This window comes from Symphodus melops (assembly GCF_947650265.1).
Source record: "Symphodus melops genome assembly, chromosome: 23".
Taxonomy (NCBI): domain Eukaryota; kingdom Metazoa; phylum Chordata; class Actinopteri; order Labriformes; family Labridae; genus Symphodus; species Symphodus melops.
In genome coordinates this window covers 4,509,914-4,536,856 of record NC_136713.1, presented here as the reverse complement: position 1 = coordinate 4,536,856, position 26,943 = coordinate 4,509,914, and the positions used below count along the sequence as shown (strand labels likewise).

The window sequence follows — 26,943 nt, the reverse complement described above, 5'->3', positions numbered from 1 at the left end:
TTCTAAGATTCTATTTTTATGTTTTATATTAGTTTTTAACCCTGCTTGTATGGTGTCCTTGTTTTTTTGAAAGGCAGCCATAAATAAAATGTGTTATTATTATTATTATTATTATTATATAAAAGGTTATACGTAAATGGGGAGGAAAGGTGGGCTGGCTAAGTTAACAAGGAGCCCCTTATAAAACAGATCTTGATGTGTTGATCAGCCTACAACTTTGTCTGTCATTTTGTGAAGGATTTAACATTTTATATTGAAAGCGAGTCTGTCCATTTCCGCTGCCGCCTTGTCTTCCTCGCGTCGACCTGACGCTGTGACGTAGCGTACCATCGCCGCGCCGCTCGTGCTGATGCTGCAGTTGCTAGGGCGCGTGGAGCAGACGGTGGCGAGGAGTGAGGTAAACAAGACGGTAAAAAAAAAAGGAAATGTCTCCCTCTTGCGACGAATTTAGCAACTTACTCCTGTATTTTAAGACTCCAAAGTGACTTGTGAAAAGTGACAGGTTAACAAAAATCTTTTTTCTTATTTTGAGAATATTTTCATAAAAAAGTGCTGCGTCACGTAGCCGTCGGTTGGTGTATGTTACGCTAGCTAAAAGCTAATTTCCATACGGTATTGAATTATACAAAATTTTGCCCTTATCCGGAAAAATATAACATGTAAAGCTCATTTTTCCACAAGGCTCTTGTTTAAACCGGCAGAAAATATCTAAAAAGGTCAACCTTAATGAGTGTTTGTTTTTTTCCAGATTCAACAAAGTACTACTATAAGGAGGCAGGTTGTGCACTTTTCGTAAACAGGTAAGCTGTTCAATGTGCATTTCTCTGTATTTTCCCTAAAGCTAGGTTAATGAGATACTAAATAATTTAACATAAAGGGCCCAAACCAGGGTTGTCTACACTATTTTTCTTGCGGGCCAGAATTGTGTTAGAATCGTCACAGGTTTTTTTAAATTATTTTTTAAATACTTTAAATAATATTTAGAAAATAACGTAAATACACAATAAATAATTGCAGTGAGAAACTTTTGTGTTTTAATTGTTTTGAAAAAAAAAAAGTAAGGCTTTCTAGATCAGAATCAAAAGTTTTGCAAAAGAAACCCTTCAATTAAAGGACATAAAATACTGAAGTATTTATTTTTAATCAGAATCAAGTCTGTAATGTGTTTTTTTTTTTTTAAATGAGCTTTCTGTAGTTAGCTCCAGTTATTAAATGGTTAAACTACTGTCTGCAAAACAAAATATGCAAAGGTTCATTTTCATAGTTAACAAAAAATGTGTAAAATAGTCAAAGCTGTTTGTACTGAACATTTTCTATTTATCTGTCAGTCCTCGCTTTCAGCCCTTGAAGTCAGGGGCCGAAAAAAAATCCCCTCAAGGGCCATACTTGGCCCTTAATTGATTAAACCATTTATATTATTATTTCATACATTTATTGAGAATTTTTTCTTCCATATTGACTCGAAAATGTTTACAGAAACTGTACCGAGCAGACGCATAGCAATGGAATAAAAGGCCATGTCCATTGAATGCGAAACAGAATTCCATAAAAATGATGCAAATATCAATGCAATACACTTACATGTGATTTTTTTTCCATACAAATTACAGATTACAAAAACATAAATGAGATCTTTTCATATGCCCTTAAGCAACGCTGAAAATACAGAACGAGAACAATACCATTTCAGCACGCCTGTACAGCGCTAGGCCCCAACAATGCTAATGCATACTGACATAAAGAAACACAACACGTGCACACTTCTCTCTCTCTCTCTCTCACACGCAAATGCACTGAATTAGTCATTTGAACATCAAGGGATGACCAAGAAGAAGCAGAAATAATATCCAGCGTGCTTCAGCAGGGTTTGGTATGTTTTTTAGACTTGTTTCTGACAGTTTTCTTTCAGTAGAGTTCAATGAGCAGACTCTGGCCTTTCGATATTGTGACTGATCTTTCAGTAACATAGAGACAGCTATAAACACAGTCCACAGTGAGGTCAGGTGATAGTGGTACAGTGATTGCATCAGCCACTGTAACAGATCCCTCCGTATATTAGATTATGGTGATTGTAGTGTACAAAGACCTCAGAGTTTGGGCCTTTCCTGGTGTAATTGTGCAAGCAGAGGAGTTCCACAAAAAACAACTTTTCCAGTCAACTGGGATTGATTGTTAGTGTTTGTGCGCCTCTAAAAATAGTCCAGAGAAGAAGGAAAGAGTAGAAGATTGTCATCCATCTTCTCCTCTTGAGCCGGGGCGTGATAGTAGTGTATTTGTGGATTGTTTACAAAACGATTGTGACTATTCATAAGTGCAACCGAGATTAACATATCAAAATAAGGATGAGATAAAAACAACAAACAAAATAATGGAAGCGATAAAAACAAAAAGCACCTAAAAGCTACATCCTATTGCACAATTAAAAAGTATGATACAAAAATGAATACATAGTCAAAATAGATTGCATACAAATCAAGGAAATAAAAAAGTAGTTTGTTCTGTCTTTTAAGACCGTCGATTCTTTTACAGAGCTTTTCTCTTGAACGTTGCTTGATACAGCAAAGTATGAGAACACTCAAAGTGTTGATTGTTTTTCTTCGCTTTTTTTAAGTTTAGAGACCACTTCTTGTTGTGGTCGCAACAGACAGGACTTCTAAACACTGATTTTATTTGTCAAAGTGCAACATAGGAAAAAAGAAAATCCATTCAAAAGATTGCTATGTTCATGAGGATGAAATGTGAAATAAACCGACAAAGGGAGATTAATAAAACACAAGGACAGAAGCAGGTGAGAATGCTGCATAGCTGGATTCCATTTAAAGCGATGCCATCATCAGAAAGACACACAGGAGCGAGACAGACCTAATTACTGTACACAATCAGACTCGACTGTTTGTTCACAAGACACTCGATAGCTTCCTCTTGCTGATTCAGAGCAGTGATCTTAACAGACAGAAACCAAACGCTCTCTGAATGTTTTTTTTTTTTTTTTCAGTCTCGAGGGAGGGTCTGAGTTCAAACGTGCGTGTCGCTCGGCTCGCTAGCCAAGCTGCCCCCTCGCAGGAAGATAGCAGAACTGGACTTGGGCCTGTTCTGACTGTGACCCTGGCCACGAGAGGAGCCGTTGTTGTTGACCTCTGGCCCCTTGCTGTCTGTTGAGATGACCCATGTGGTGGGTCGCCACTTCTTCAGGGAATAAGGCGTTTTGACGCGCTTCTTAATTTTCTCTCCTGTCCCAAAGGCTCCATCTGGCTGAACCAAGCCGTCACCTGAAAAACAAGAAATGATGATCAGTATCCGTGGGGATGTTTTTAGAACAGTACACAGAGGTCACATTTTCATCATTTGCAACTGAAGCTATTTTTGTATTACACTTTGATAAAGTGTGGGGGCTTCAACGGGCGCTTTGTAATACTTATATTTCAAATTTAAGTTGTGAACTGATGGTTAAGAGTAAAATTAGTATACAAAACCTGCATATTTAGTAGGTGATTTATGAAAAAATTAATAATAATGTATTAGAATTTAATAACTGATGCCTTAAGATGAATTCCTGGGCAGAAACTTGAGTTGTGTGAGGGGTGGGTGTAAAGAGTCACCTAATGATGTCAGATCCTGTGTGGTGAAGGACAGGTCCAAGGAGTTGGGTCTTTCAGGCCGGCGGGCTCTGGGCTGCCTGAGCAGAGCCTCCCCCCTCATGGTTACCGGGGCATTCCCCTGAGAGACAGCGCTGCCAGATCCCGTCCCTGAGCTTTCTCCTTGGGGCCCTGTTTCTCTGCTTCCTCCTTCCCCGCTCCCTTCCTCCTCTGCTCCATCACTCTCACCTCCGCTCTCCCCGTCTCCCTGGCCATGGCCGGTGTTGCTGTTGTTGTTGTTGGTGTTGGGCCGGGCTGAGCGGAGCGCAGCGACACTCGCTGATGTGTCTCTTGGATCAGGCTGCTCTCGTTCACGGCTCAGAAGCGGCTCGTGTTCGTCTGGACTGGCTGTGATTACACCGAGGCTCAAGCGGCTGTCGTCTGACCTCAGGGCTACAGAGCCGTTCTGAGTTATGCTTGATCCCCCAAAACCTGTGGCTCCACCCGATGTAATGGATGAGATCCCAGCTCCAGCGTGACCGTTAACAGGGCCATTTATGCTTCCATTCACATGCGTGTCCCGTAGAATGGGTGTGTTGTTTGTGCCATTGCCCCGATGAGCCTCAACAGCTGTGTTTGTGCCTGCTACCACACCAATGTTCATCTTTTGTCCCTCCACCTGCCGCAGGTTGGACTTCCCCGAGCGTCCAAACTTGAACCTGAGAGAAGACGAAGACGACTCCTTCTTGGTGGGCTTTGTGCGCAGGGGGAGACTGGACGGCCTCTTGGGCAGGTTCTGCTGCTTGGGCAGGGGGAAGATGGTGGCGGGCATGGCAGCGGCTTGGTCAGAAGCGCCTGTGGCCTCAGTGGCCATCTTGATGAGAGGATAAAGGAGGCTGGAACTGCCTGGACTCAGTGGATCTGGAGAGCAGAACTGCTTCTGTGAGTGCTCCATTAGGTTCTCGTCTGAGCTCTCCTTCAGGTTCTTGTCCACCTCTTTTGGGTCCAGCTTGGTGGTTTCCAGGTCTTCCTGGGTCAGATGGAGGCAGACTGGGACCGTGGCGACCCCTACAGGACCCTCTGACTCAGACATAATAGTGGTGGTGGTGGTGGAGGCTGAGGGGCTGCCTCTCATGCCCATGCTGGTGCTGCTGCCCTCAGGGCTAGGCAGGCGGGCGTTGGCTTGCTGCTGCTGGCGCTCCTGGTTGATGGAGTTCCTGTTTCTCTCTCCTGTCCCACCCCCAGCTCGCCCGCTCACAGAACCGGTGGTGTCAGCCTGCAAATTCTTTGCCACACCCTCGTGCTCTTCAATGTAGGTAGAGGGATGGTCCGTGTACGGGCCAGACTTTGGCGTCATACGATTTCTGTAACAGAGAAAAAAATCCGAGAGAGTTAGGGTACAACTACAATGCTGAATGTCGAATTGCTGGCTATTTTACTCTGCTGTTATGAATAGTATGTTGCTGTACAGATTGTCAAGGTACAATTTTTATAAACACGGGGAATTTGATTAACCATTACCCAGTTGCTTTTCTATTATCAGCTACTACAATTGAGATGGAAAATCTGGAGCGGCATTGGGCCCATATTTAAGGTGTAACAAGGATATCATTTAGTTGATAATCTTAAACCACAGCCAATGTAGCATCAGTGTCTAGCACAGCTAACCCTACGACTTACCACACAAGTATAATTTTTTATCAATTGCGAAGACGACAAAACTTTACAGATAGTGTAACAGAATTATGGAATTAACTCACACCTTTTTCTTTTGCATCATTTAACGCAGTACTTTTGAGTGAGTGGTGCTCTAATCGTAACTTCAGTGGAAAAAGGCCTCCATGTAAAATGAGTCAACGTTAGAAGCAGATTGGTAAAAAGTCTACCTCTCGTTGTGCAGTGTCGTGGACATGGGGTTTAGTGTCGGGCTCACGGACTTGGAGCGGTCCCATATGAGGAGCAGCTCTGCCAGTCGCTCCTCGGCACACTGTGCTGTGAGACGGGCTTCTGCATCCTGGTCCCAACAGTCCTCCATCGTCTCTTTCAAAGACCGAACCGCCTGCATGAGACAAGTTTAAATTATGGGCCTGGGATATAAACACTGATCACAATGCAAACATGCCAGATACACTGAACTCTCTTACAGTCACATACAGCTGTTTTAATGTGAGTGTGTCAGTATTGTTTTCAGACAAACACAAAGAGCTGTCGGGTATAAAGGACGTGACCAAACGTCGTCTTTTATCACACATTTGGAAAGCCATTATCAGCCTGACAATATCGCTTGTCTGATGCACTAGTTAGGCTCTTTCCTGTATAGAGAGTGGATGATGTCGTCCCAAATTGGGACTTAAAGCCTGTGACAAAACAGATTGGTGAAATGAATTTTTTATTAATGTGCCAAAAAGACTACAGTTAGAACCTGAGGCCACAAATGAAAACAGTGTCTGCTTTTGGACATGTAGCACATGCTGTTGTTTTATTTTCATGCCAGAAGAGCTGCTGCATATGCTCTGTGACTAACCCAATGCAAAATGTACAGAACATTGGAGTTATTTTTTAATTAAATGGATAGTAATCTCAGGTAATTGAAATTAACTTCAATTCTTGTGACATGTTTTCACAATCTGATGACGTTGCTAATCCTGTTATGACGGGGTTATAATTAGATTTCTGGCTCTGTTATGACACAAACAAACATACCAAACTGTTCTCTTTCCAGGCCTCTGGGAATTTGGGCCTTTGCTTCTCCCTGGACACCAGGACCTGCATGTCCTCAAACGTCGGATGGTTCCCTGCCTCTGCCTGAAAGGCCATCTGGTACTCTGGCACCGACTCTCCTAAAGGTAGAACAGGAAGATGAGACTTAGAAAATTTTCAGAAAAAAACAATTTATCTGATAAATGTGCTTAAAGAATAGCACAGATCTCTGTCCTTGTTTACAACTATGATATGATATATTCTGCTGTAATGAAGTGTAGAGTCTTGTTCTTTGTTTTATAATAATGCTGGTAATGCTAAATTAATAATTAAATACTACAACAGTAGTCTGTATTCTTTTATCAAAAAAACTCAAAATGTCTTCCTTCTGTAAAACTCACCAGGGAAAAGGTCGGTACACCTCATGAAGGTCTCCCAGTAGATCAGGCCCAGTGCGTACATATCCACCTGCTTCAGAGCCGACTCGCAGTCCCTCAGGTTCACCGCTCCCTCCAGAACCTCAGGAGCCATGTAGCGGATCGTCCCCACCTGGTAAACGAGGCAGGCAGTGATAAATGAGGTGAGACAGGAAGTAGCACAGAAGACAAAAGAAGCGAAATAAAAACTGTACATAACATTGTTTAACCAAGAATTGATTCTCTAAAATTCGTCATTGGTATTTCAAATAAGATTTATAAAAAAGGAGAAAAATAATTGTTGGAAACAAGAAGAAAAAAAAAAAAAGGTACGGAAAACAACTCAAGGAATCTTTAACCAATCATATTCCTTCACACATACAACACATTTCACCCCCTGTACACAAAACTTTGAGAGTGTGCAGCATGGGTTCAATGAATGCACAGGCAAACTCGTGGCTTTGCAGTATATGCACAAAACAATTAAAATACTAAATAAGCAGAAAAGAAGACACTTGGCTTCAGTTGACATGATGCTGATAAAAAAGAGCATTCATTGCAAGTTTTTTACGTTAGTCATAAATTTGCTGAAGCGGCAACTCAAACAGTCGCATGTATGAAAGATCTTTGTTTTTAACAAAGCAATGTGCCAGATGACCAAAGACTAAGTCCAAACCAAAGCGTCCAAGTTCAAATAGTCACAACAGTGCCGTGAATTGTGATTACATATAAAGATTGTGCTAACGAGAGGAAAGCTATGGAAAGCTAGTATTGCTCTGATACCAGCCCTGCTTCTTCCTGAACACTGACCTCACTTATAGCAGCATTTTCCTCCTCGCCATGACGTGCTGGCCTGTTTCCTGTCAGTTTCATAGAGAGGCCAAAATCGATGATAACACATGTGCCGTCAGTCTTGACGAGAACGTTGCGGCTGTTCAGATCCCTGTGGGAAACTGCAGGCTTGTACAAGTCTGTAAGGAGATAAAAACGAGGAAGGAGAGAATCAAAAGAAGACACAAGATAACACAACTGTGTTCATTTACCTTTCAGTAAAAATACAAGCCTGTACTCCCAAGATTCTCTGCCTGCTAGATACAATGTACTCAGACACTTTTTGTGGCATTTACTAATGAGTGGTAACATGCAGAAAATCCCTTCATATAGCTCACCATTCCCCCGCATTACTCTTTGTTCACCAGAGCAAGCTTCACTGTCAACAGACAGCTAAACCCTCTAATCTAATCTACAACAATGGGATTAAGACCATATCAGAGGAGCCTTTTCCTGCAGTATGATACTGTCCAGAAGAGGGTGCAGTGAGGCAGACGGACCCAGGAAGTTGTGGCAGCCACCACAGAGATCTGCTGCTTGTTGTTGATGTGCAGGAGTGGGGGGGATGGGGACTGTATTAAAGCCTGAGAGACTCTGCTGTTAGCGACTAAACTCTCTTTCTCTTCTGTCACTTCCGTGCTCTGCCCATCACTTCAGGCTTACAGAGGGAAGAAAGACACCCCCGCTTCTTTATATCACGTGTTATGCAAACAGAAAACTTCTATTCTTTCACTGCATGTGAACTTCTAAGCCCGTTTGATGTATATCTGGGCTGATAAAGAATGCAACCACTGAGGCTAAGGCTGTCACATCAGCCTCTGAAGACAGATTTTATGGAGCCACAGGGATAGTCACATGTCATCTGAATCCCTATCTTTCCTCAGCCTTACTTCCTTCCTTCGCCCCTGACTTTGTCCCTGTCTCCTTTTTTTCCCATTCTCTGAGGCTAGCTAGAGGCCAGTCTATAAATAATCGTGGCTGGGCGTGCATGCAGTGTGTGTCAGAATGCAGGGATGCAAAGCGCTCCAAGCCAAACAGACCCACGTGGAGCCACAGTGTGTGGGTCATTTGAAGCTACATATAATCACAAACTTTCTGAAACATGAATATTAACAAACTTGGCTTCACACATTCTAGTTTTTCCATTTCCTCCACAATTCTGTGTTTATGTCTTGGAAACAGATGGAACCAGCAGTCTTGGAAGTTCAGCCACAGTGAACTGTGAGCAGTGATGTAACTAGCTGTGAGAGTGAGTGTGTGTGTTTGTTTGTGTGCCCTCAAGCTCACCTCCTTTAAAGAGCTCAGTGTGCAGGTACGCCAGGCCGCGGGTGACGGAGTGAGCCAGCCGACAGCTGCTGACCCAGTCGTTGGTCTGTCCACTCAGGTAGCGATTTAAAGAGCCCTGAGGAGGAGAGAAGGCAAGGAGAGAGAGAAGGTGCAGAGAGAAAGAGAGGGATGAAAACAGAGAGGAGGAGATTAGACTTGAATTTCCCTCGGGATCAATAAAGTATCCATCTATCTATCTATCTATCTATCTATCTATCTATCTAGACACAAAGATAGGGGAGAGATGAATAAAATCAGCATCACTTAGTTTTAAAGCTCTGACATTTAACTCTTTATCGCAAGTTGAACTTTAGTTTTAATCTTTACTGTAGTTTGTATTATTCAGGCTTCAGGCTGTACTCAAACTAAGTACTATCAAATGGTATTATCATGATAAATATCAATATTGATTATCGGGAGAATAATCAAATCAATTAATAAAAATGCAATCATATGGAAGGCTCATTTTCTGTCTATTGTGCGACCATGTTGAAACTCATCACACATATTTGCCTCTGCACAAAATCTGATTTTGATATTCCAAAGTTAAATGACATGGCACATAAACTCTTCATAAACCCCCCAAAAGGTAAAGACTATACAGTCTTCAAACAAGGCCAACTTTGTGCTGTGACCTTCCTGCAGAAGGAGCAGAGCTTCACAATAAAACTGACTTTCAGAATATTTTATCACCGCCCAATAACGGCCCTGAAGTCTGGGAGTTATGAGGTTAGCAGCAGGACAGCAATATGCCATTCTGGTCTAAAAATGTGGTGTAAAAATGATGAAGTCTTATGAGGACAATAAGCAACTCCCCTAATTTGTTTACTAGCAATTATAGTTGATGTTATTAATTTCCTTCCTCAGTTATCTTTATCAACCTTCATAATCCATTACAAGCCTGGCCCTGGCGCAAAAACAAACGCACATACTCTGAATGTTTTCTCATCAGAATCTATCATAGAGCGATTCACGCTTCCAACAAAATTACATTAGACCTGTTCATTTTAAATAAATGATATTATCATTTACTAGGAAACATTGTGCATTTCAGCTCCCTGTCCTGGCTTGAACCACGTTTCCATGACACAGTGCATAGGATTAATGGTGATGAATCACAATGGGCTCCGTTCATCGGCTGGCTGGGTGTCAGCTGACTTGAAATGATGAGGCTGATAGTGTTTTAAGGAACATTCACATTAATATCGTAGAGTTCCTCGAGGCAACCTTCAGCAGTCTCTGTCAAAGTTTTATTTTGCTGCATCAGCTGCTTATTCGTTGGTCGGAAAGAAGAGCTGATGCTGGTGAAAAGATGATACTTTCATTATAAGTTGACTTTACCCAGTAGGACCCTGAGAATCCACACTGAGGAGGAAAAAAAGGGACTATATTTGCTGCTGGGCAAACCCACCCACCAAGCCCTCACTTGAGAATGAGCTCTCTCTCTCTCTCTCTCTCTCTCTCTCTCTCGCTCGCTCAAGTGCATCATTTTAAGAAATGAAAGATTAGACAGTTACATGTTTTTTGGGATTTAACTGGGACTCGTTTGTTGCATTGTTGTCGTCCAATTGTTTGCAAGACAACGAGAGCACTTTACAAGACATTTAGTATTACACTACTGTTACCATGGCTACCACATTTATTGCCAAATCAATCAGTATAGAGAGGTGTTTTTATCCTTTACTCTCCCTTAAAGTATATTATTTATTCTACATGCATCCCCTCTTCACTCACATGAGGGTAGTAGTCCATGACCAGCAGGAACTCAGTGCGTCCCTCTGGGCCTGTCCGCTCGTCTGCGGCCACAAACCGTGCAATGTTGTCATGGTCCAGCAGCGGTAGCCGGTAGATGGAGCATTCATTAAGGAAGTTCTGTCGGTTAGTAGCGGAGAACACCTTCACAGCCACGGGCCGCTCGTCCAGAGAGCCACAGTAGACGGTGCCGTATCTGCCCCGCCCAATCAGCTGAAAATGAGAAAGGTGGAGGTATAGAAAAAAATAGAAGTATGAATCTCTAGTCTCGGCTTGTCAAATAAAACACAAAAATGGCATTTGCGTACTGCTTTGAAATGTCAGGGAAATAATGAAAATCAAAGAAACAGAAAGATATCTGTAAAAATACAAAAAAAACAGAAACTCCCAGAGAGTGGAACAAACACAAACACAGGCAGGCAGGAAGCATGGAGATAGGAAACACACTACATAACAGGCAAACAGCAGGGTCAAACAACTGAAATGGCCTTCAGTCATTTCCAAATCATTCAATTAGTGTCCTGAATTAGCCGGAGCACAGCATGCCATTAAGGTCCAGACACTCTGCTTTAAAAGTCATCCATGTGAGAGTATGAAATGAAAAAGAAAAGAGCATTTGTTTCTGTGTGTTTTCACCTCTGTGTCTGCTAAACATATTTATCTCCAGCTATAAAACATACTGTGAAGGCGCTGGACTGTTTTGTCTGTAACGCTCACTGCTCTGCTCCCCCCTCGCCTGCAACTAGCCTGATGTGAAAGAACGTGTGCCTGCATTTGATAAGACACAAGGACGGCATTATGAATTCAATTCCTGCCTGAAAAGATATCACTGCCTCACTCTGGTATGAATCACGCTAAATCGCTGTCAAAAGATGCGCCTGTCGTTGGATCATTTTGGGATCTCTTGATTGGCTGGCTGTCTATCTGTCTTGTTTAGCCACTATGTTTGAATTGGAAGAAATAATGTCCCGTTAATAATTTTTAAACTGTACCCTGGGGTTTGTGATATTTTTCTGCCTCTCATAATCTCTTCATCCTTCTTATAATGTGGACGAATATCAGCCTGACAGAATTGACTTCCTATATCCATATCAGGTGTTCAGGATCTGGTGTCAGTGTAAGCAAAATCCTATTTCTGTGCATCCTGACCTGTCACTTAATGCGTCCCGTGATGATAAAGGTCGCATTGTAATGACAAACGTAACTATAAACCGAGATGTATTTGGGGATTTATTTTGACCTCTGTGCCTCTGGTTTCTCATTTTCTTTATTTTACTGTTATTCCCTTCCCTACTTCAACACACACACATACACACAAATAGACCAGCTGTAAGTAGCCACACTGAAGTCTATGTGAGCACAATATGTCAAAACCAAAGATGCAAGCCTTCATGCTCTAGAAACAGGCAGTGGAAGACTGCAGGATTTTGGGTATAAAAGATGTTGTGAGTCATCCTGTTGAGAGGGATTGATTTTTTTTTAAGCAGTCATATAGAAGAACTAACTATCCACCACTGTGGGTTCATGGCCGTAGAGCTACTAGCTGTTGATTTGTGTTATTTACCATAAAATATTTACAACCACTGCGGGATCTATTGGCTCTTTTAGTTCCTGAAAGTACTACAGTGTTGTTCTGGCACTTCAGCTCTTTGATGAGCCAAAAATACATTAAGTCAACTGGTAAGCAGAAGCCTGTTTAGTAAGAGACAGCTATGGACAGATGGACGTCTGTGGACACTGACCTCCAGCAGTTTGAGATTGTCCAGGTCCAGGGAGCTCTCAGATCCAGCAGCCTCCATCATATTCAGGTTGTGCAGACCCAGCTTACCATCTCCTGTTAACACACACACACACACACACACACACACACACACACACACACACACACACACACACACACACACACACACACACACACACACACACACACACACACACACACACACACACACACACACACACACACACACACACACACACACACACACACACACACACACACCCCTCAGGAACAGTTCGGAACATGCAGATGCATTTACCACAAACGATCCTCCTTCTCTCCAATTTTACTAAATTAATTGAAACCCAACCAAAAACATTTAAAAGAATGGCCTTGAGTAATAAATTTTCTCGGCTCTTCGTCACAGCGTGGCGCCATGGTAACTCACCGTGCAGCTTGCGGTAACCAAAGAAGGCTGCAACAGCGAGCACGGCCAGCATGGAGACTGTTGCCAGGGTGATAATTACCGTCTCTTCGTAGCCCAGTGTGCGAGAGTCTACAAGAAGGGGGGGGGACATCAAAAACAAAAAAGTACAATTTAGAGTATAACCTTTTCGTGGGAAGAGCAAGTGTCCGCAGTCGTTCACTCACACTTTGATTTGTGAGCAAGAAGTCAGAAGAAGGCCACAGCTGACATCCTGAGTTTGTATTTTATGAGGTGCACCTCTGCATTCTGATGCAATAAGGACGGAAAGACAGGAAACAGTCTTGTGTTGATTCATCCGTCTATAGTCTTTTATACAGATAAGAAGCTTTTGCAAAGAGACACTTTGAGTAGACGGAGATTACATGATTACAGTCATGAGATGTAGGCACCATTTTAACAACTCAAGAACAAGATTTTGAATGGACTGGCAAGTGGCACGCAATATGTTTGTCGTTTTCCTTCCTGATCAATGATTGCACACAATGGCTGACTTACAAACAAAGATGTATTTGGTGTGCACGTAAGTGTGTTTACGGACAATCAGGCGCGCTGTGAAGTACGTGAAAGAAGAGGAGGGGAGAAAAAAAAACCTGTCAATTAAGCCAAACAACCATGAAGCATGGTCAACAGACTGGAAAAAAGCAGTGAATGAGAAGAGAGACGGGTTGTGTGGGAAGTGAATGGAGAGAGCAAGAGAGAAAGGAAATATGTAAAAACACAGAGAGAGCGCTGGTCAGATGGCAGGTAGGAGCAGTTAGCCGAGGAAGCTGCAGTTTTAGCTGTCTGCTGTTTGTGATTAATGAAGCTGCATCGGCTTTAAGAGCTACCTCTGGAGACAAAACACACATCTTAAATATAACAACACTAGCTTCTCCTATATACAACTATTCTATACTCTACACTGTAGAATAGTATACAAGTCCAGCTCAGCAGCCTGAATACACACACAAAAACAACAATCTTGTTCCTGCATCTCTTACGTCAGTCAACACACTGGTGCTGCCACGAGACATCACCTTTATCAATAATTGATGGCTTCGAGAGCCTTAGGGCTGCTTTGACTGACATACTAGCATGAACATGCATGCTCACACACTCTGGCACACTTAAACACAAACACGCATGGGGGTTGACACGGCTTCCTGCAAATGCCAGGGTCAGCGGGTTTATGATCAACAAGGGGGTGCTGCACAGGAAGCTATCTGACAAACACAGACACACATGCTGACACAAGTGAACATACATGAAGAAGATGCTTAAAGTCCACAATATTCAAAATACAGCCCGCATTTTCTTTCATTATACTACTAAGATCCTCTCTTATATATTCATCATATTGCTGAGCTTTTCATGTATTTTGCATTTCAAGGATGACTTCAAGCTTTAAAATAATTTTTCCTACAGCTACGTTACACATTAAGATTAAATAGCTAAAATATGACACGTTTGCTTTTAGTGTCAATGAAAGCCAGAAAAAGAGAGTTTGTCATTCTTCCACAAGGACTAAAGACTATCAATGGATAGTTGCCAATTAACGTTGTTTTTTAAAGAGTTCTTGGTTTAAGATTTTGTAAATTTAAAGCACGTCTAAACATAGAAGGACTGAGCAGCAGAATTAATTGCAGTGCGCCCCCTTTTGTTAAACCTGATTTTGTGAGTTTAATGAGGAAGGGAAAACACTTAATGTTTATTAGACCTTGCAGACACACAATGTTCATCAGTGGGAAATGTTGAATGTAAACATTTTCTGTCTGTTAACCTAAACGCCTCAGGGCATCTTTAAATCACAAACCATAATTGACTTTGCAGATAATGTTTATTAATACAAAACATTTAGTACTGGGAGGATTTTTTGATATTCAGTGTTGTATTGTTTTGGACAGGGTTACTCAGTCAAAATGAATGAGTCTGAATAAACTCTACTTTTAAATGTGTTTCATAAAGGTTTTCTGTTAAAATCTGATGATTATCATTTGTAATGCTGCATTATTATAGTTTTGCTTTTGTTTCTTAAAGAACATTTTTATACAAAAACGGATGAACTCGTGTAACATTTTAGATTCTCTTGTCAACAAATATTAACGACATTGTGCAAACACTACCTGTGCCAGAAGATCAGAGTATAACTTCAGCCACCTTTCCACTCACATGTCGTCATCTGTGCTTCTTGGCTGGAGATTACTCAGACAGCTAACTGACACAAACCATTTCCTACTTCCTACAACCCTGGCATTAATCTGCTCAGACATGTCAGACCCATCCAGCTAAAAACAGAAACAGGATTTCAAGTTATAATACAAGCCGAACTTGAGCTGCACTGATCAATCAAAACACTCTCCTCACACTGAATCATTATTTTTCTTGCTTTGCTTCTGCTTTTGTCTCGTCATCTGTCTGCATAGTGCAACAGTCACCGGCACGCCCGCAGACAGACAGATAGAGCAGACGCCTTGTAATCCATGGAATGCAGAGAGACGACATGGATGGTGGAGAGTGTATGTTTGTGTTTATGTGTGGGCAGGAGAGATGAGCCAACGCCGCCACTGCCCCCCCCCCCCAGTTCCCTTCCCCCTGCTCCTCCTTCGACACACTTTGCTTTCATTCACAGCTCGTGTATTAAAGGAAGGAACAAATAACAATACATCTGTTTGCTTTGTTCAACACCTTACTAAGACACACAAGCAGCTTTAAAAAAATCCCCCAACAGACCAGCATCGAAAAAGAATTCAATAGCAGCCACTTTCACGGTTCTCTAGTGCACATAATCTATACCTGCGAGAGTGAGGACACTGGAAATGCTACTAAGCGTATATGTTGGTGAAGCAGTTCATCTTTGCAATTCACAGTTGTCAAGGTTCATAATGAAAGGCAATCAGGGAGCTCAGAGTGAAATGATGAAGCAGAGGAGGAAGAGAGAAAAAGTGTCTACAAGTAGGTGTAGGTGCAGCAGCTCTGATGTATCAAACATCCTTTGATTCTCTGCCATTAATAGCTTTGTGCTTCACAACTGAGTGGGCCTGCATTTGTTACTTTGTGCCGTTCTTTGCCATGTTAGTCATCTTCTCATTCATTAATTCCCCTTTGCCTTACGCACTCGGTTGTATAAGAGAAGCTTGTAACCAAGGCAGAAAAGTTTGTTCCCTCTGAAACTAGACAGACAAAAAAGGTCTCCAAAGTAAATGGAACTATTAGAGACAAATACTACAATTATAAAGTGATAATTCAGGCCCATTCAAAGTAGTTTTTAAGTCAGAGATGTTCTTCGACGGAACAATTATCCTTTTGGCTGAACAGACCTTATACCACAGAGCTTTAACAGCATACAACATTCAAACACTAAACCATCGAGTACCAGCAAAGGATGAACATCATAACTCTGAAAGAAATATGACAAAACTCACACTGAAAAAGCTCCTACTGTTTATATACTGTATGCATATAATGTGTGAGGACTTAAATACATTGTGCTTTTTGTGTGCTTACAGATTGGTTGTGCCGTTGTCGGGCTGGGCTGAGGAAAGTTCTCTGTGAAGTTCACGTTGCACATGTCACTGCCACAGCAGCAGAAGTGGTACGTCCCATTCTGGATCTGCGGAGGCAGGTTTGTAACCACGCAGCGGTCCTCGCGGCAACCCTGATGGTCACCCAGGTGAGTCCAGCAACCTGACATGGAGGAGGGAAATGGTTGAATGATGAGGAGGTGAGGAAAACAGAAAGAAAGGTCCATCACTTATCAGTCTATGTCATGTTTTCGCAAGATGAAACGGTTAAACTTTAACGTAGAGTTCAGAAGAAATTAAACACAACAGGGAAGAGATTTGCTGTTACAGTTTTGCCTACTCTGACATAATCAGCAGAATATATTTTCTTAATGCTGGGTAACTTCAGATAGCGCACATTTTCTCTTTCTTAGATCGAGATCTGAATCCTGAACTTTCGCATCGGCCAATACTAAGTACTACTCTGAGTCCAACGTGATACAAAATGTATTTTCACCAAAACTAAAGCATCATGCCCAAATTGTTGTTCTCTCTTGGGGAATTTCTATAATCAAATTGCTGATATTTTACAAAACAGCTATTTTTATAAAACAGCTATTTCCTGTGGAAACCATTGTCATTTGGAATCATTGCCAAACAAGTTGGTTTTTCTTAAAGGATGTGATGAGTACAAAGGTTGGTTATTCGTCGACTCAAGATCGCACATTTAGGTCGTCATGAAAGGCTTTTTCACTGCTGGTATTTACGCAGCTCTACCCATTATTGTCACTTGTGGCATCAGTGTAAACTCTTCAGGTGCTACATTTTTTAACTTCAAAGGAGGACTTTGTCACTGGGGAAACTCAATTCTCTATGATGAAGATATTTGTGGAATTTGTCTGTACGAACTGTATAGTGTTTCTCAGGTTGTACCTTGTTTGACAAGTCGCACTTCGCCTGGAGGACTTTTCTCCCACAGGCCAAAACAGTGGCTGCCCTTGGCACATCTGATAGTGGTGTTCTCTGGGGAGACCCGGCCTTCGCCCCCTGCCACTCGCTCCACCTCCCACTGCTGCTGCTGGTCTGTGAAGGCACACTCCCGCTCCTCCCCCTGTGCCGCTGTGAAAAGACAGAGGAAATGGGGCTGAGTTGAATCCCATATCGAGCAAAATGGAGCTGTGCAAAGTGAATATGATAGTTTGATGAACGGAGGCATGCACATAAAACTCTGAAATGGTGGCAGTTTCTGTCGGTGCATTAATGAGGATGTGTGCGGAGGAGAAAGAGGGAAACAGACAGCTCAACAGCTTCATTAATTTGTCATTTCATAGGATCTCTGTATTGATTAACAATTAATCACTTTTAATGCTTAACATTTTAGATGAAAATGTTATAAGCATTTGTACAGGAAAATCACTCACATCAACCCACCTGGACAAAACAGGTGTGTTCACTATATACATTTAGAAAAATCCATGCAGACACTTCTTGTCTGCTACAAACACTACAGAGATAAATGGATACTGAATTGGTCTACACAGGAAGAAAAATCCACAGCTGAAATAAGCCGTCTGCTTGCAAGGACTGCTGCCTCTCACAAGCCAAAGATCAATAGAAAAACCAAATTAAACTTTCGCCTGAAGGACATAACACAAAAACATGCAGAGGCGCATTACGAAAAGCTGACATTAGTGCTTGAAACAACCATCATTAAGAACACAAAAACTTACAGATGCCCACGAGAAGAAATTAAATGTCAGAAAATAAAAGACCCATGTTTTCCTTCATAAAATGATTTATAGCCAATGGCTAATATTTTCTTTTGCTTTATGTTCAGTTGAACTTCAGTCAGTGTCAACTTTTTTTTTTCCAGAGAAAAGAAAAGGCAGAATATGTTTCCAGTTACTTTTAGATTGGACACCAGAGAGAAATGGTTTGGGCCACTGCGTTTGTGCGCTCCGCCTGCTTTGTGGATGATTTCAGATAAGAGAAACATGATGTGCCAATTTGTTTCCCTTACTCCCAACTCCTCCCTTTCCTCCAGCCAGGGGAGAGACGGGGGGGGGGTTGTTATGAGGGGAGGAGGGTGACTGTGCCCTGCCCAAGGTCAAGCTAGCCTGTGTGGGCAGAGGGTGACGCGATGGAGTGGTAGCGCTCCTGGGCACAGCGCCAACTTCCCTCCTCTGCTCCCATCCGCAGATAAAGCTGTCAATGCTGGCCTACCGTGGGCCTCAGCTGCCCTCAACCTGTAGGCCTTTCCTGCCTACTGTTCTGTGGGACCTGCGTTGCATACAGGGGGCACGTGCTGTGTAGATGCAGAGTGGAAAAGGAGTTCAAACCAAGGGCTAAGCATGTGGAGGATTTTCATTTTGACGATTGAATTTTAATGAGCTGACAATGGCACTGGCAGGGTTAACGGCAGAGAGGACAATTCCCTTCTTGCATGTTTTTATTTCAGCACATTAAGAAGCTCCTGGTTAGAGGGAATACTGTACATGTTCTCATACTAAAAGCTATAAAAACAAAAACCAGGAACCAAGCTTTAAACTCCTGAGCAAAATCAGACAAAAACTGTTAGAAATCCCAGAGCACGAGGAATTTTCACTAGCCCTAACATTAAACTGAAACATTTAAGGTGAGACATAACGGGCAGACATTTGTTCATATTTGACCACTTCCCCTTGATGGCAAAAAACAAAATCTGGGCTAAAGGCTAATGTAAATAACATATTCAACAATGATCTTTTCTGTCTTGAAAAAGCTCCCATTCTGAGTCCAGTAATCGAGGGGAGTGGGCGTTGGTGGTAAGACACGAGTTGCAGAGAATAAACTCTTGGGGAAAAGAGTAAAAACACTTGGGAACAATAGAAGGAAGTGCCTCCCTGGTGACAACACCCTAAGTCAGTCCAACAAACAGACTGACCTTGTACACAAGAATTGGGAACAGAAAAATCCATAGAGCAGAGTATCTTCTATCTTTCTCCCAAAGCTGGATAGATACTGTATACCTCTAACATTAATTATTAACGTTTTTACAATAATTCAAGGCTCTGAAAACGAAACTCCCAAAATGATGCTTGGGCTAAGAGAGTGCCGGGTACATGGGAAAATGAAGGCAGATAAAAGGCTGGAATTCTATCTAGAAATTGATTTTGGGTTCTCATTCACCAGATTTTTGAACTTGTGAATGTTATTTCATCTCGTTTGTGTTGCACTTACACACAGCCAAAAAGCCCCGTTACTTTGTAGATAGCTGAACCCTATCCTTCGTTTCTCATAAATTTAAACTATATTTATTAGATTAAGCTGCAGATCATACAAAAATTAGAAATAAAGAAGCAACTATGTGTAGTTTTTATTGGAGCTGAAACCAAAGCAGGTTTCGTTCATTTGTAGTCTGAGCCATGAGGGCATTCGTGTAGACACATTTTCATTGGTTTGTCTGCAGCTCTGCAAGGACGTGGTTGGTTCTCTGACTGAATTCTGTCTTTCTCTCGGAGCATTTCTGGTTGGATGCCAATCTCTGAGTGTATCTCTGATTGGCCATGGCAGACTATGTCCCTGGTTCTGCTCTATGGAGTTTGCTGTGTGATCTTGGCTTTCCACTGCAGTATTGGATTGTGGGTCAGATTATGCAGGCAAGGCCACTGGAGCGAGTCAGATGAGAGAAAGAGAGAGGGGGAGTGAAAGAGAGAGAGGGTAGTCATATCAAAAGGCTTCGGAGTAGTTTTTCTGCTCCAAGCCTGCTCATTGGATGAATCCCCAGCACTGCTGAGTGTTTACCCATGGCCCAGTTATTTGCTAATCTCTCCCCCCTCCTCCCCCAATTGGCCTTCAGTGCACCCTCCCACCCCCTCCCGACTCCCGGACTACCCCTGTCCCCTCAGCCTCTCTGCTAAAAAACAACAGCGATCTAATCTTGCTCTCTCCTTCCTTTCTGCCAAGGCCCATTGGAGAGATGTAAGACATGGCAGTCTGAGACTTGATTAAAAGTCACCAAGTGCCGCTCAAGTTGTGGCTGTTTTCTCTCCACATTATGGTTGTGAGTACACATTTGAGATATAGAGGGTAAAAGGAAAGAAAAACACTCTTGACAGGCTAAATGTGCTCTATACACTAGTACATATGTATGTGTGTACACACACACACACACACACACACACACACTATCTCCTCTGCAGACATTCAGGCCCTGTCCGCATCTACTGAAGTATTCAAGCTGTGCTCTCTTGCTGGGGGGTTTCATGGAGAGAAAAGGCATGAAGAGCATTTTTCTGACTCTGTGTTGAAAATGTGTGCATTTCAACTTTAGTTATTCTAGTATTGGTATGGGCCTCTGTACTGCCTCAACCTTGTGGTACAATAACAAACAGATCTCCTGTGCTAGCAGGGCACCATGTTCTTCTTACACGTGTCCCCTCTGGTTTACCTGCTGCTGTTGTTTGGGTGCATGCTTGTTGCTGAGGTAGGATGCATTCGTTTTCAGGCGGTATTTTGCTGACATCCCCAATTTTACAAGTCCCTATCTTGAGTTTAAAGATGTTGGGTGGGCGAAGGGGGGGGGGGGGTGTTGGTTGGTGGTGGGCTTTAATCTGTCCCATCTGTTGCCTCGGGACTGCGTTCCCCCCCTCCCTCAAAAACACCAGTGCTCAGTCTGTGTCTGTCTGTGTCTGGTACAGTTATGCTAATCCTGGAGCTTATGCTACCCTGAAAGCTTAGAGGCCTCCATTATTGACCACAATGAATTTATACCGAAATTCACCCCCCTTTACCTCCCTCCCTTTCTTTTATACCTTTACTTTCCCAAATATGTGATGAAAACACAGATGACCAAAGTGGTGTTTGCCATCACTCCATGGGGGGTATAATCTCAGATTATTTATGAACAAGCAAAAATTCAGATTCAGGCTGTGTCTGAATCTAGTCTTTGTTTCTAACCACATTTTCCTTGTCCAAGAAAAAAACAGCTACTACAGGTTTTAAATGCTACATACGAGCTTGACAGGCTAATTAATCCTATACATCCACCCACTCCAGCGTTATCCCTTCAGGCTGTGGTTGTCTGGTATGGCGGTGTTTTCACCTGTTCTGTGAGAGCTAAGTGGTGCTTTCCATATCTGTTAAAATTGCAACAATAAAAAAAGGATTTGCCAGAATAAGTAAGCAAGAAACAAATTTAGTGACATTTCAAGTAATTCTTAAAGCAAAAATACCATCGATTTTTAAGTTGTTGCCGAAGAAATGTCAGTTATTGCCTCTCTTTTGTGTGATATTAAACTTACTTATCTTTATTATAAAACCAGCTACCAGTGCAACACAGAATTTGTCTGAAATTAGTACCTTTCAAAAAGGGTTGTGCTACTGTTACAAGCTGCTGTGACAAGGATCACATAAGCCCTGAGATATACAAGGTATAAAGGAGAATACAACAAGAACACATAGCAATACCCACAGATGAGACATCCCAGCTGCCAGAGAAAATAAATACAAGATCAATATCACCTTAAAGCCCTGCAGTTGTGAAGTGCCCTTCTATTATAGAAAACACAACCCATCCGGACCAAAACTGTTCATCCATACTCTGAGCAACATTTTTTTGCGCGCTCTAGACTTATTGTCTCTGATGGTCTGCTGGTGTTAATCATAGGTTGTCACTCTGAGTTACCATCTCAAGGCTGCACCTTTTGTTTTCTAAAACATCCACTAATTTCTCCTTTTTGCCAAACCAGAAGGTTGGCTGAACACTGCTCTATTGTATCTCTCTTTTTGCTTTTACCTCTGCTCAAAACGAGCACCAAGGTACTAAGAGGGAGAGACATTGATTTTTCTCTTCATCTAATAGAGTACAAGGCGAGCTGTATTAGAGCCCAAATGGCCTCTCAGCACCCCTCTTCCAGTCCAGCATTCATTGGTCTGTTCTAGCCGCAGTCAGTGTCATCTCTTCTCACAAAGTAAGGATGTTGACTAAGTGCTAAATATTACAGAATCAAAGCAGACGCAGTGCTTTCATATCTTTCAACTTCAGCAACTACCTTCTTATTTTCCCGTAAATTGCACTGCTCTAGTTGCACAAACACCGGCGCCAAGTTGTTGGCTTGGAGTAAGTACACATTATTAAATTGCATCTATTTTTGCTCCAACTCACTGGTTGCCTTGCAGCACAACAGACAATTTTAACATTTTACAAGCCACTTTGACCAATTTAGTGTCTTTTTGTTTACGTCCGGAGGGATGCAGACTGTAACGCACATTCAGCACACTAGCTTGTAGTAAGTGGGGATGCAGTTTAGTAAAGGGGCCCCTGGGCTCTAAGCATAATCTATGTATTAATTGTTTTATTAAAACTGACGTCAGAGATTTTTATTCATCATTTTCTCAATATTTTCTTATTATCATGCTGCTCTCTTGGATCTCTGTTTAAAATAAATACTCTCGTAACAAAACACACCTGAATCCGCCACATTAAATTGTTTCACTATTTTCTGATAAAGGATAAAAAAAAAAAAGGGAAAAAATATAGATTAAAAAAATCTTTATTCTAAAAAAATACTGTTTCTTGCCACAACATGGTGCCCACACTACCCATAATGCAATTGATGTCAGGACTCAGAAGTCAGAGCTGGGAATGATGTCACACCCAAGTTGACCACGCTCCAATTACAAGTTGGCAACAAGTCTAGCGAGCAAAATTAACACCTCAGATCGGCAACTCTGAATTTCCGACTTGCAGGATCAAATGAAACGCACCGTTATGCGAGTAGCTGCTAAGGTCCTTTTCTTTACGTGTTTTAAAGACGTCCACGCCACAGTGCAACCAGGAAAACTCTTGAGATATTGCACTTGGCTTTTTCAGGGGATTCTGATTCCTCCCATGTACCTTGGTGTTAAAAACAATCAATTAAATGTCTGGGCTGACGGCAGTCTGTACCTGGCTCACTACATTTTTAGGCGCAAATTTTAGTTCGCAGACAAGCAGCCGTTTATTGCAAGTCTATAATCTTTAGCCAATAACTTCACTTTTAGTTGAGCTGCTGATGTGACCGCAGAGCCGACAGCTTTAAGAATCCCCCGTCGGCCCAGGAGGCTGGAGCGACGCGGGCCTGTTGGGGAACAGTGGGCCCTGTCAACGCCACAGTATGCAGTCCATGAGATACAGTTTCACAGTTCGGACAAGCGGAGCAAATATGCAGCCCGTTTGTTATGCTTTAGTACAATACTTGTGTACTAATCCTCTTTGGGACCCCCTCAAACCTCTGGCTTACCTGTGACGATAAATAGATGGGAAAGAAAGGGGCCTGAATGTCGGTTGCGACATACATTATGAGCACGCTTGTGATACAAGTTGGACTTAAATGAGAAGAATTTGGGCTAAAATCTTTCAAACCTTGCTTGCTACTAAACACCTGCAGTCACCCCACAGGTAGAAACTGTTTGGGACCGTTTCTTTCTGGTCCAGATTTCAGAGCAGCCGGTACACACACCCACACACTGATTAGTCACAAGGGAAAAGAGGCAGAGAAACGACCTGAGCTCAGCAGCAAACAGGTGCAAACAGATGAATGTGAAAGAGAAATTAGCAGATGTATTCAGCGAGTCTGAGGGAAGGGATGATAGGAAGCTGAAGTGTGACAAAGGGGAGTAAAGGGAAATGTGTTGGGTCAGATAGATGACTTACACGCTCTCCTGGCTGATGAAGCCTTTTGCTTTCTCCCATCATCACCATCATAGGTATCATCCTTGAAACATGCGCTGGGGGATATATATATATTTTTCCATTCATAAAGCGAACAGCAGCTCAGACAGAGCAAGCCGTTTGACTCCCGTCTCTTTACAGCCGTTATACCAACAAAGTCTGACTGCTGCCCTAATTAATGACACAACAATGTCCATTTATTGGCTGTTTACATGATATACTTACATAAGTATCCATTAATCATCCTTATACTGATTACTGAGTGAATCTGTCAATCCTCTGAAGCCGTTAAACTGGTCAGGGGGAATAATAATTTGCATGTCAGGTCTCATAAAGGAGATCTTATCAGGGCGGTAATATTTCGAAGTGATGAGAAGTCTTTTAGTGCGTGTAGGGAATTATGAATTTCAGTTTAACATCTGGGTGAACATTAAGACTCAGGATGGAAACATCATTTTCTACCCCCAATGCCCCCTACTGTTTCCACGTCACAACATGACAACTCATCGCTTCAAAAGATGCTCCTGCTGTCCCTGCTGAATCATCCCTATCTTTTTTTTTTTTTTGTACCTCATCTATTTACTCTGGCGTTGCTATTATTGAGCTAAAGCAACAAGATGTCCTCCTCTATTTGTTTAAGTATGGTATGAATAATCAGAGGATGTCTGTGCTTTGCAGAAATTACACTTACTGCACTCGCTTGCAATTAAATCTTTATTAAAAAAACACTCAGACTGCCACTTGCCAGTTAAATGTAAATGGGGTAAAGAGTCCGTTTGCACGACCAGTTTTAGGTAATGAACAGTCACACACTTTATTTCAACCTGTGCTCGCATCCTTCCCTCTGCAACAGCACATATTATTCTCAGCTTCTGATAATACCCTGTCAATGAATGAACAGACAAGCCTCAAGAAGAACATACACTTGCAGACAAAAATGGTAAAACATTGTTATTAAGAATCTGCTTATACACACATTCACACTCAGCACTGATTTTCCAACAACAATACACCTAAATTGCCGATCTTTTAAGATGCATTTCCTGCCTTCCCACACATTCCTATCTCTCTCCCTCCTCTCATGCAGCCTTCCTCCATCTCTGTGCATCCCGGCTACTATCTTATCATGCTCAAGGTCTCACAGAAGCCTGGCATCAGCCCAAAAGTCTTGTACAGGGGGCACAACTTGGCAGACAGGGACTGCGGTATGTTTGGCAGTGTTTTTCCAGGCCTTTGTACACAGAATGATTAAATGGAGCCAGGGGTGCATTCGCTGCTCCTTTCAGAAGGAGGTATCTGTGAAGGTTTGCTTGACTACAGTGAGATGGGCTACACAGATCTCTCCAAAGATGAGCCAGGGAGACAGGGAGATGGAAAAGATAGATTAGGGAATAGACAGACTGGCTGGTGTGCCAGACAGGAAAACACACCAGGGCGATGTGGTGATTTAGTGAAATGTCTGATTTAGCCTGTCTGTGAGGCAGATTATCCGTGTTAAAATGACTAAATAATCCCAGAAATATGATCAAGAATCAAGCTGTCCCAGACCAAAAAAGCAAGATTCAGCTTGATCTTTGTAAGCAACGTTTGCAAAATACTGGCTTTACAGAGGGGTAAACCAAAAGAAAAGCATAAAATAATTTCACAAGGCACATTTTCCTTCTTTCACACACAAAAAATATCCAGTGTAAAGACACTTACCAGCCACAGAAGTCAGGAGAATCGTCAGGCAAAATCCAAATTTAGCGAGTGATTTCATCGTGATTCGGCCCCCAGCCATGACGGTGTGCATCGGCTTTGGTCTCGTAAACTGGAGCTCCTCCAAGTGTTCTTATACTTCTTCTTCTATTCTTTTGAACTTGTTTTTCACCCCCCCTAAAATCCTCACGTCAGCTCAATAACTTGAACCGACCTCTCAGTCATGGAGAACATCGAGAAACTGTGCGCAAAAGGAAACGCTGTTTGGTTTGGGGGGGGGGGGGTCGGTTGACGTGTTTTATAAACTACCACTGACTGTCAATAAAAGTTACGTTAGTCCTGCTGTCGACTCCAGCATCAGCCCGACACACAAACCTAGCAGATAACTTGTTTGGCGGATCAGCCATGTACAACCAGCCCACAAACAACCTCCATATCTGCTAGCTAACTCGCTATCTATCCAGGGATACTGTCTGGTGCTGGAAAACTTGGGGGCAAAGATGGTAGATTTCGCAAAAAATGGACAACGTGCAACTAATTGGTGTTATTATAAAGCATCGTCAACTGTAAACTCGGAAATAACACCCACTTTTCCAAGAAAACTGGCAGAAACGTGTCTTTTAAAACGTAGCAAATCAGCGAGCTGATTGCTAAAGACGCTAACCAGCGCTAGCATCGGAGCTAACTAGTTAGTTCTCCGCGTCCCGTTTCATTTCGCGATCTCCAATGCAGGGGGGGAAATATTCACAAGTCAACGGCGCCTATAGAGGTCTTTTTTTCGACTTTCTGTTGAACGAGATCCTTACTCCTGTACAAGAAGACGGCAGGGTGGAGGGGATGGATGTCTCTTGGTTTGATCCTCCCGGAGGCAGTCGTCGGCGTTTGGCATTAAACGGTATCCGAGCTCCGCTGGGCAGACAGACAGACAGGGCGGCTGGGAACGCCTCGTTTGCAGGCTTGTCTGGACCGCTCGTCTCCGGTATCAGGTTGCTGTGGGTTGGTGTTGGGGGTGGAAGACAATCCTGCACAGGCATGAGGGGGGATGCAGCGCCGCCGTGCCGCAGACTGTGGATACAACACTCTGCAAACACATGCTGCATTCATGGTCTCAATGAAATCCGTCACGTTGTTAATAAACACTGTAAACACTGCAAAGATTAACTCAGTTTGAGAATGCATAATAAAGTAAGAGAAGAAATCTAGTTGGAGCCCTTCAAAAATATTTTTAATTTCATAAACAAAGTCAAAAATGCTTTCTTTTTATTT

The 26,943-nt window shown here is 42.5% G+C and overlaps 2 protein-coding genes and 1 long non-coding RNA gene across 4 annotated transcripts in view; 2 read left to right on the top strand and 1 right to left on the bottom strand.

Annotated features, from left to right (window-relative positions):
* The first annotated feature begins 310 nt into the window (after positions 1 to 310).
* On the top strand, positions 311 to 4,357 carry LOC306818390. 2 transcript variants are annotated; one of them, XR_013778182.1, is made up of 3 exons: positions 311 to 397; positions 749 to 800; positions 4,264 to 4,357. It is a non-coding gene; the product is annotated as an uncharacterized lncRNA (long non-coding RNA). The 2 variants fall into 2 exon arrangements; XR_013778183.1 differs by having other exon boundaries at positions 336 to 409.
* bmpr2b (bone morphogenetic protein receptor, type II b (serine/threonine kinase)) lies at positions 1,410 to 26,937 on the bottom strand. The gene is made up of 13 exons (XM_079335928.1): positions 25,681 to 26,937; positions 17,220 to 17,405; positions 16,291 to 16,470; positions 12,769 to 12,876; positions 12,343 to 12,434; positions 10,583 to 10,813; positions 8,810 to 8,924; positions 7,502 to 7,662; positions 6,677 to 6,824; positions 6,279 to 6,415; positions 5,462 to 5,634; positions 3,600 to 4,939; positions 1,410 to 3,269 (listed from the first exon to the last, which is right to left on the bottom strand). Exons 1-13 carry the CDS (start codon positions 25,769 to 25,771, stop codon positions 3,016 to 3,018), a joined length of 3,216 nt encoding a protein of 1,071 aa, XP_079192054.1. The 5' UTR covers positions 25,772 to 26,937; the 3' UTR covers positions 1,410 to 3,015.
* The window catches only part of LOC306818364 (dedicator of cytokinesis protein 9-like), a 55,368-nt gene continuing 44,804 nt past the window's right edge, over positions 16,380 to 26,943 (top strand). The window contains exon 1 of the mRNA XM_079335919.1: positions 16,380 to 16,456. Coding sequence (XP_079192045.1) covers positions 16,445 to 16,456 — 12 coding nt within the window. The 5' untranslated portion in view covers positions 16,380 to 16,444. The remainder of the gene's footprint in view (positions 16,457 to 26,943) is intronic.

Coding starts and splice junctions, on each gene's coding strand:
- bmpr2b (XM_079335928.1), bottom strand. CDS start 25,771: ATGCACACCGTCATGGCTGGGGGCCGAATCACGATGAAATCACTCGCT. Junction 16,471..17,219: donor AGTGCGACTTGTCAAACAAG/GTACAACCTGAG, acceptor CCTCCATGTCAG/GTTGCTGGACTCACCTGGGT. Junction 6,416..6,676: donor GTGTACCGACCTTTTCCCTG/GTGAGTTTTACA, acceptor TTCTACCTTTAG/GAGAGTCGGTGCCAGAGTAC.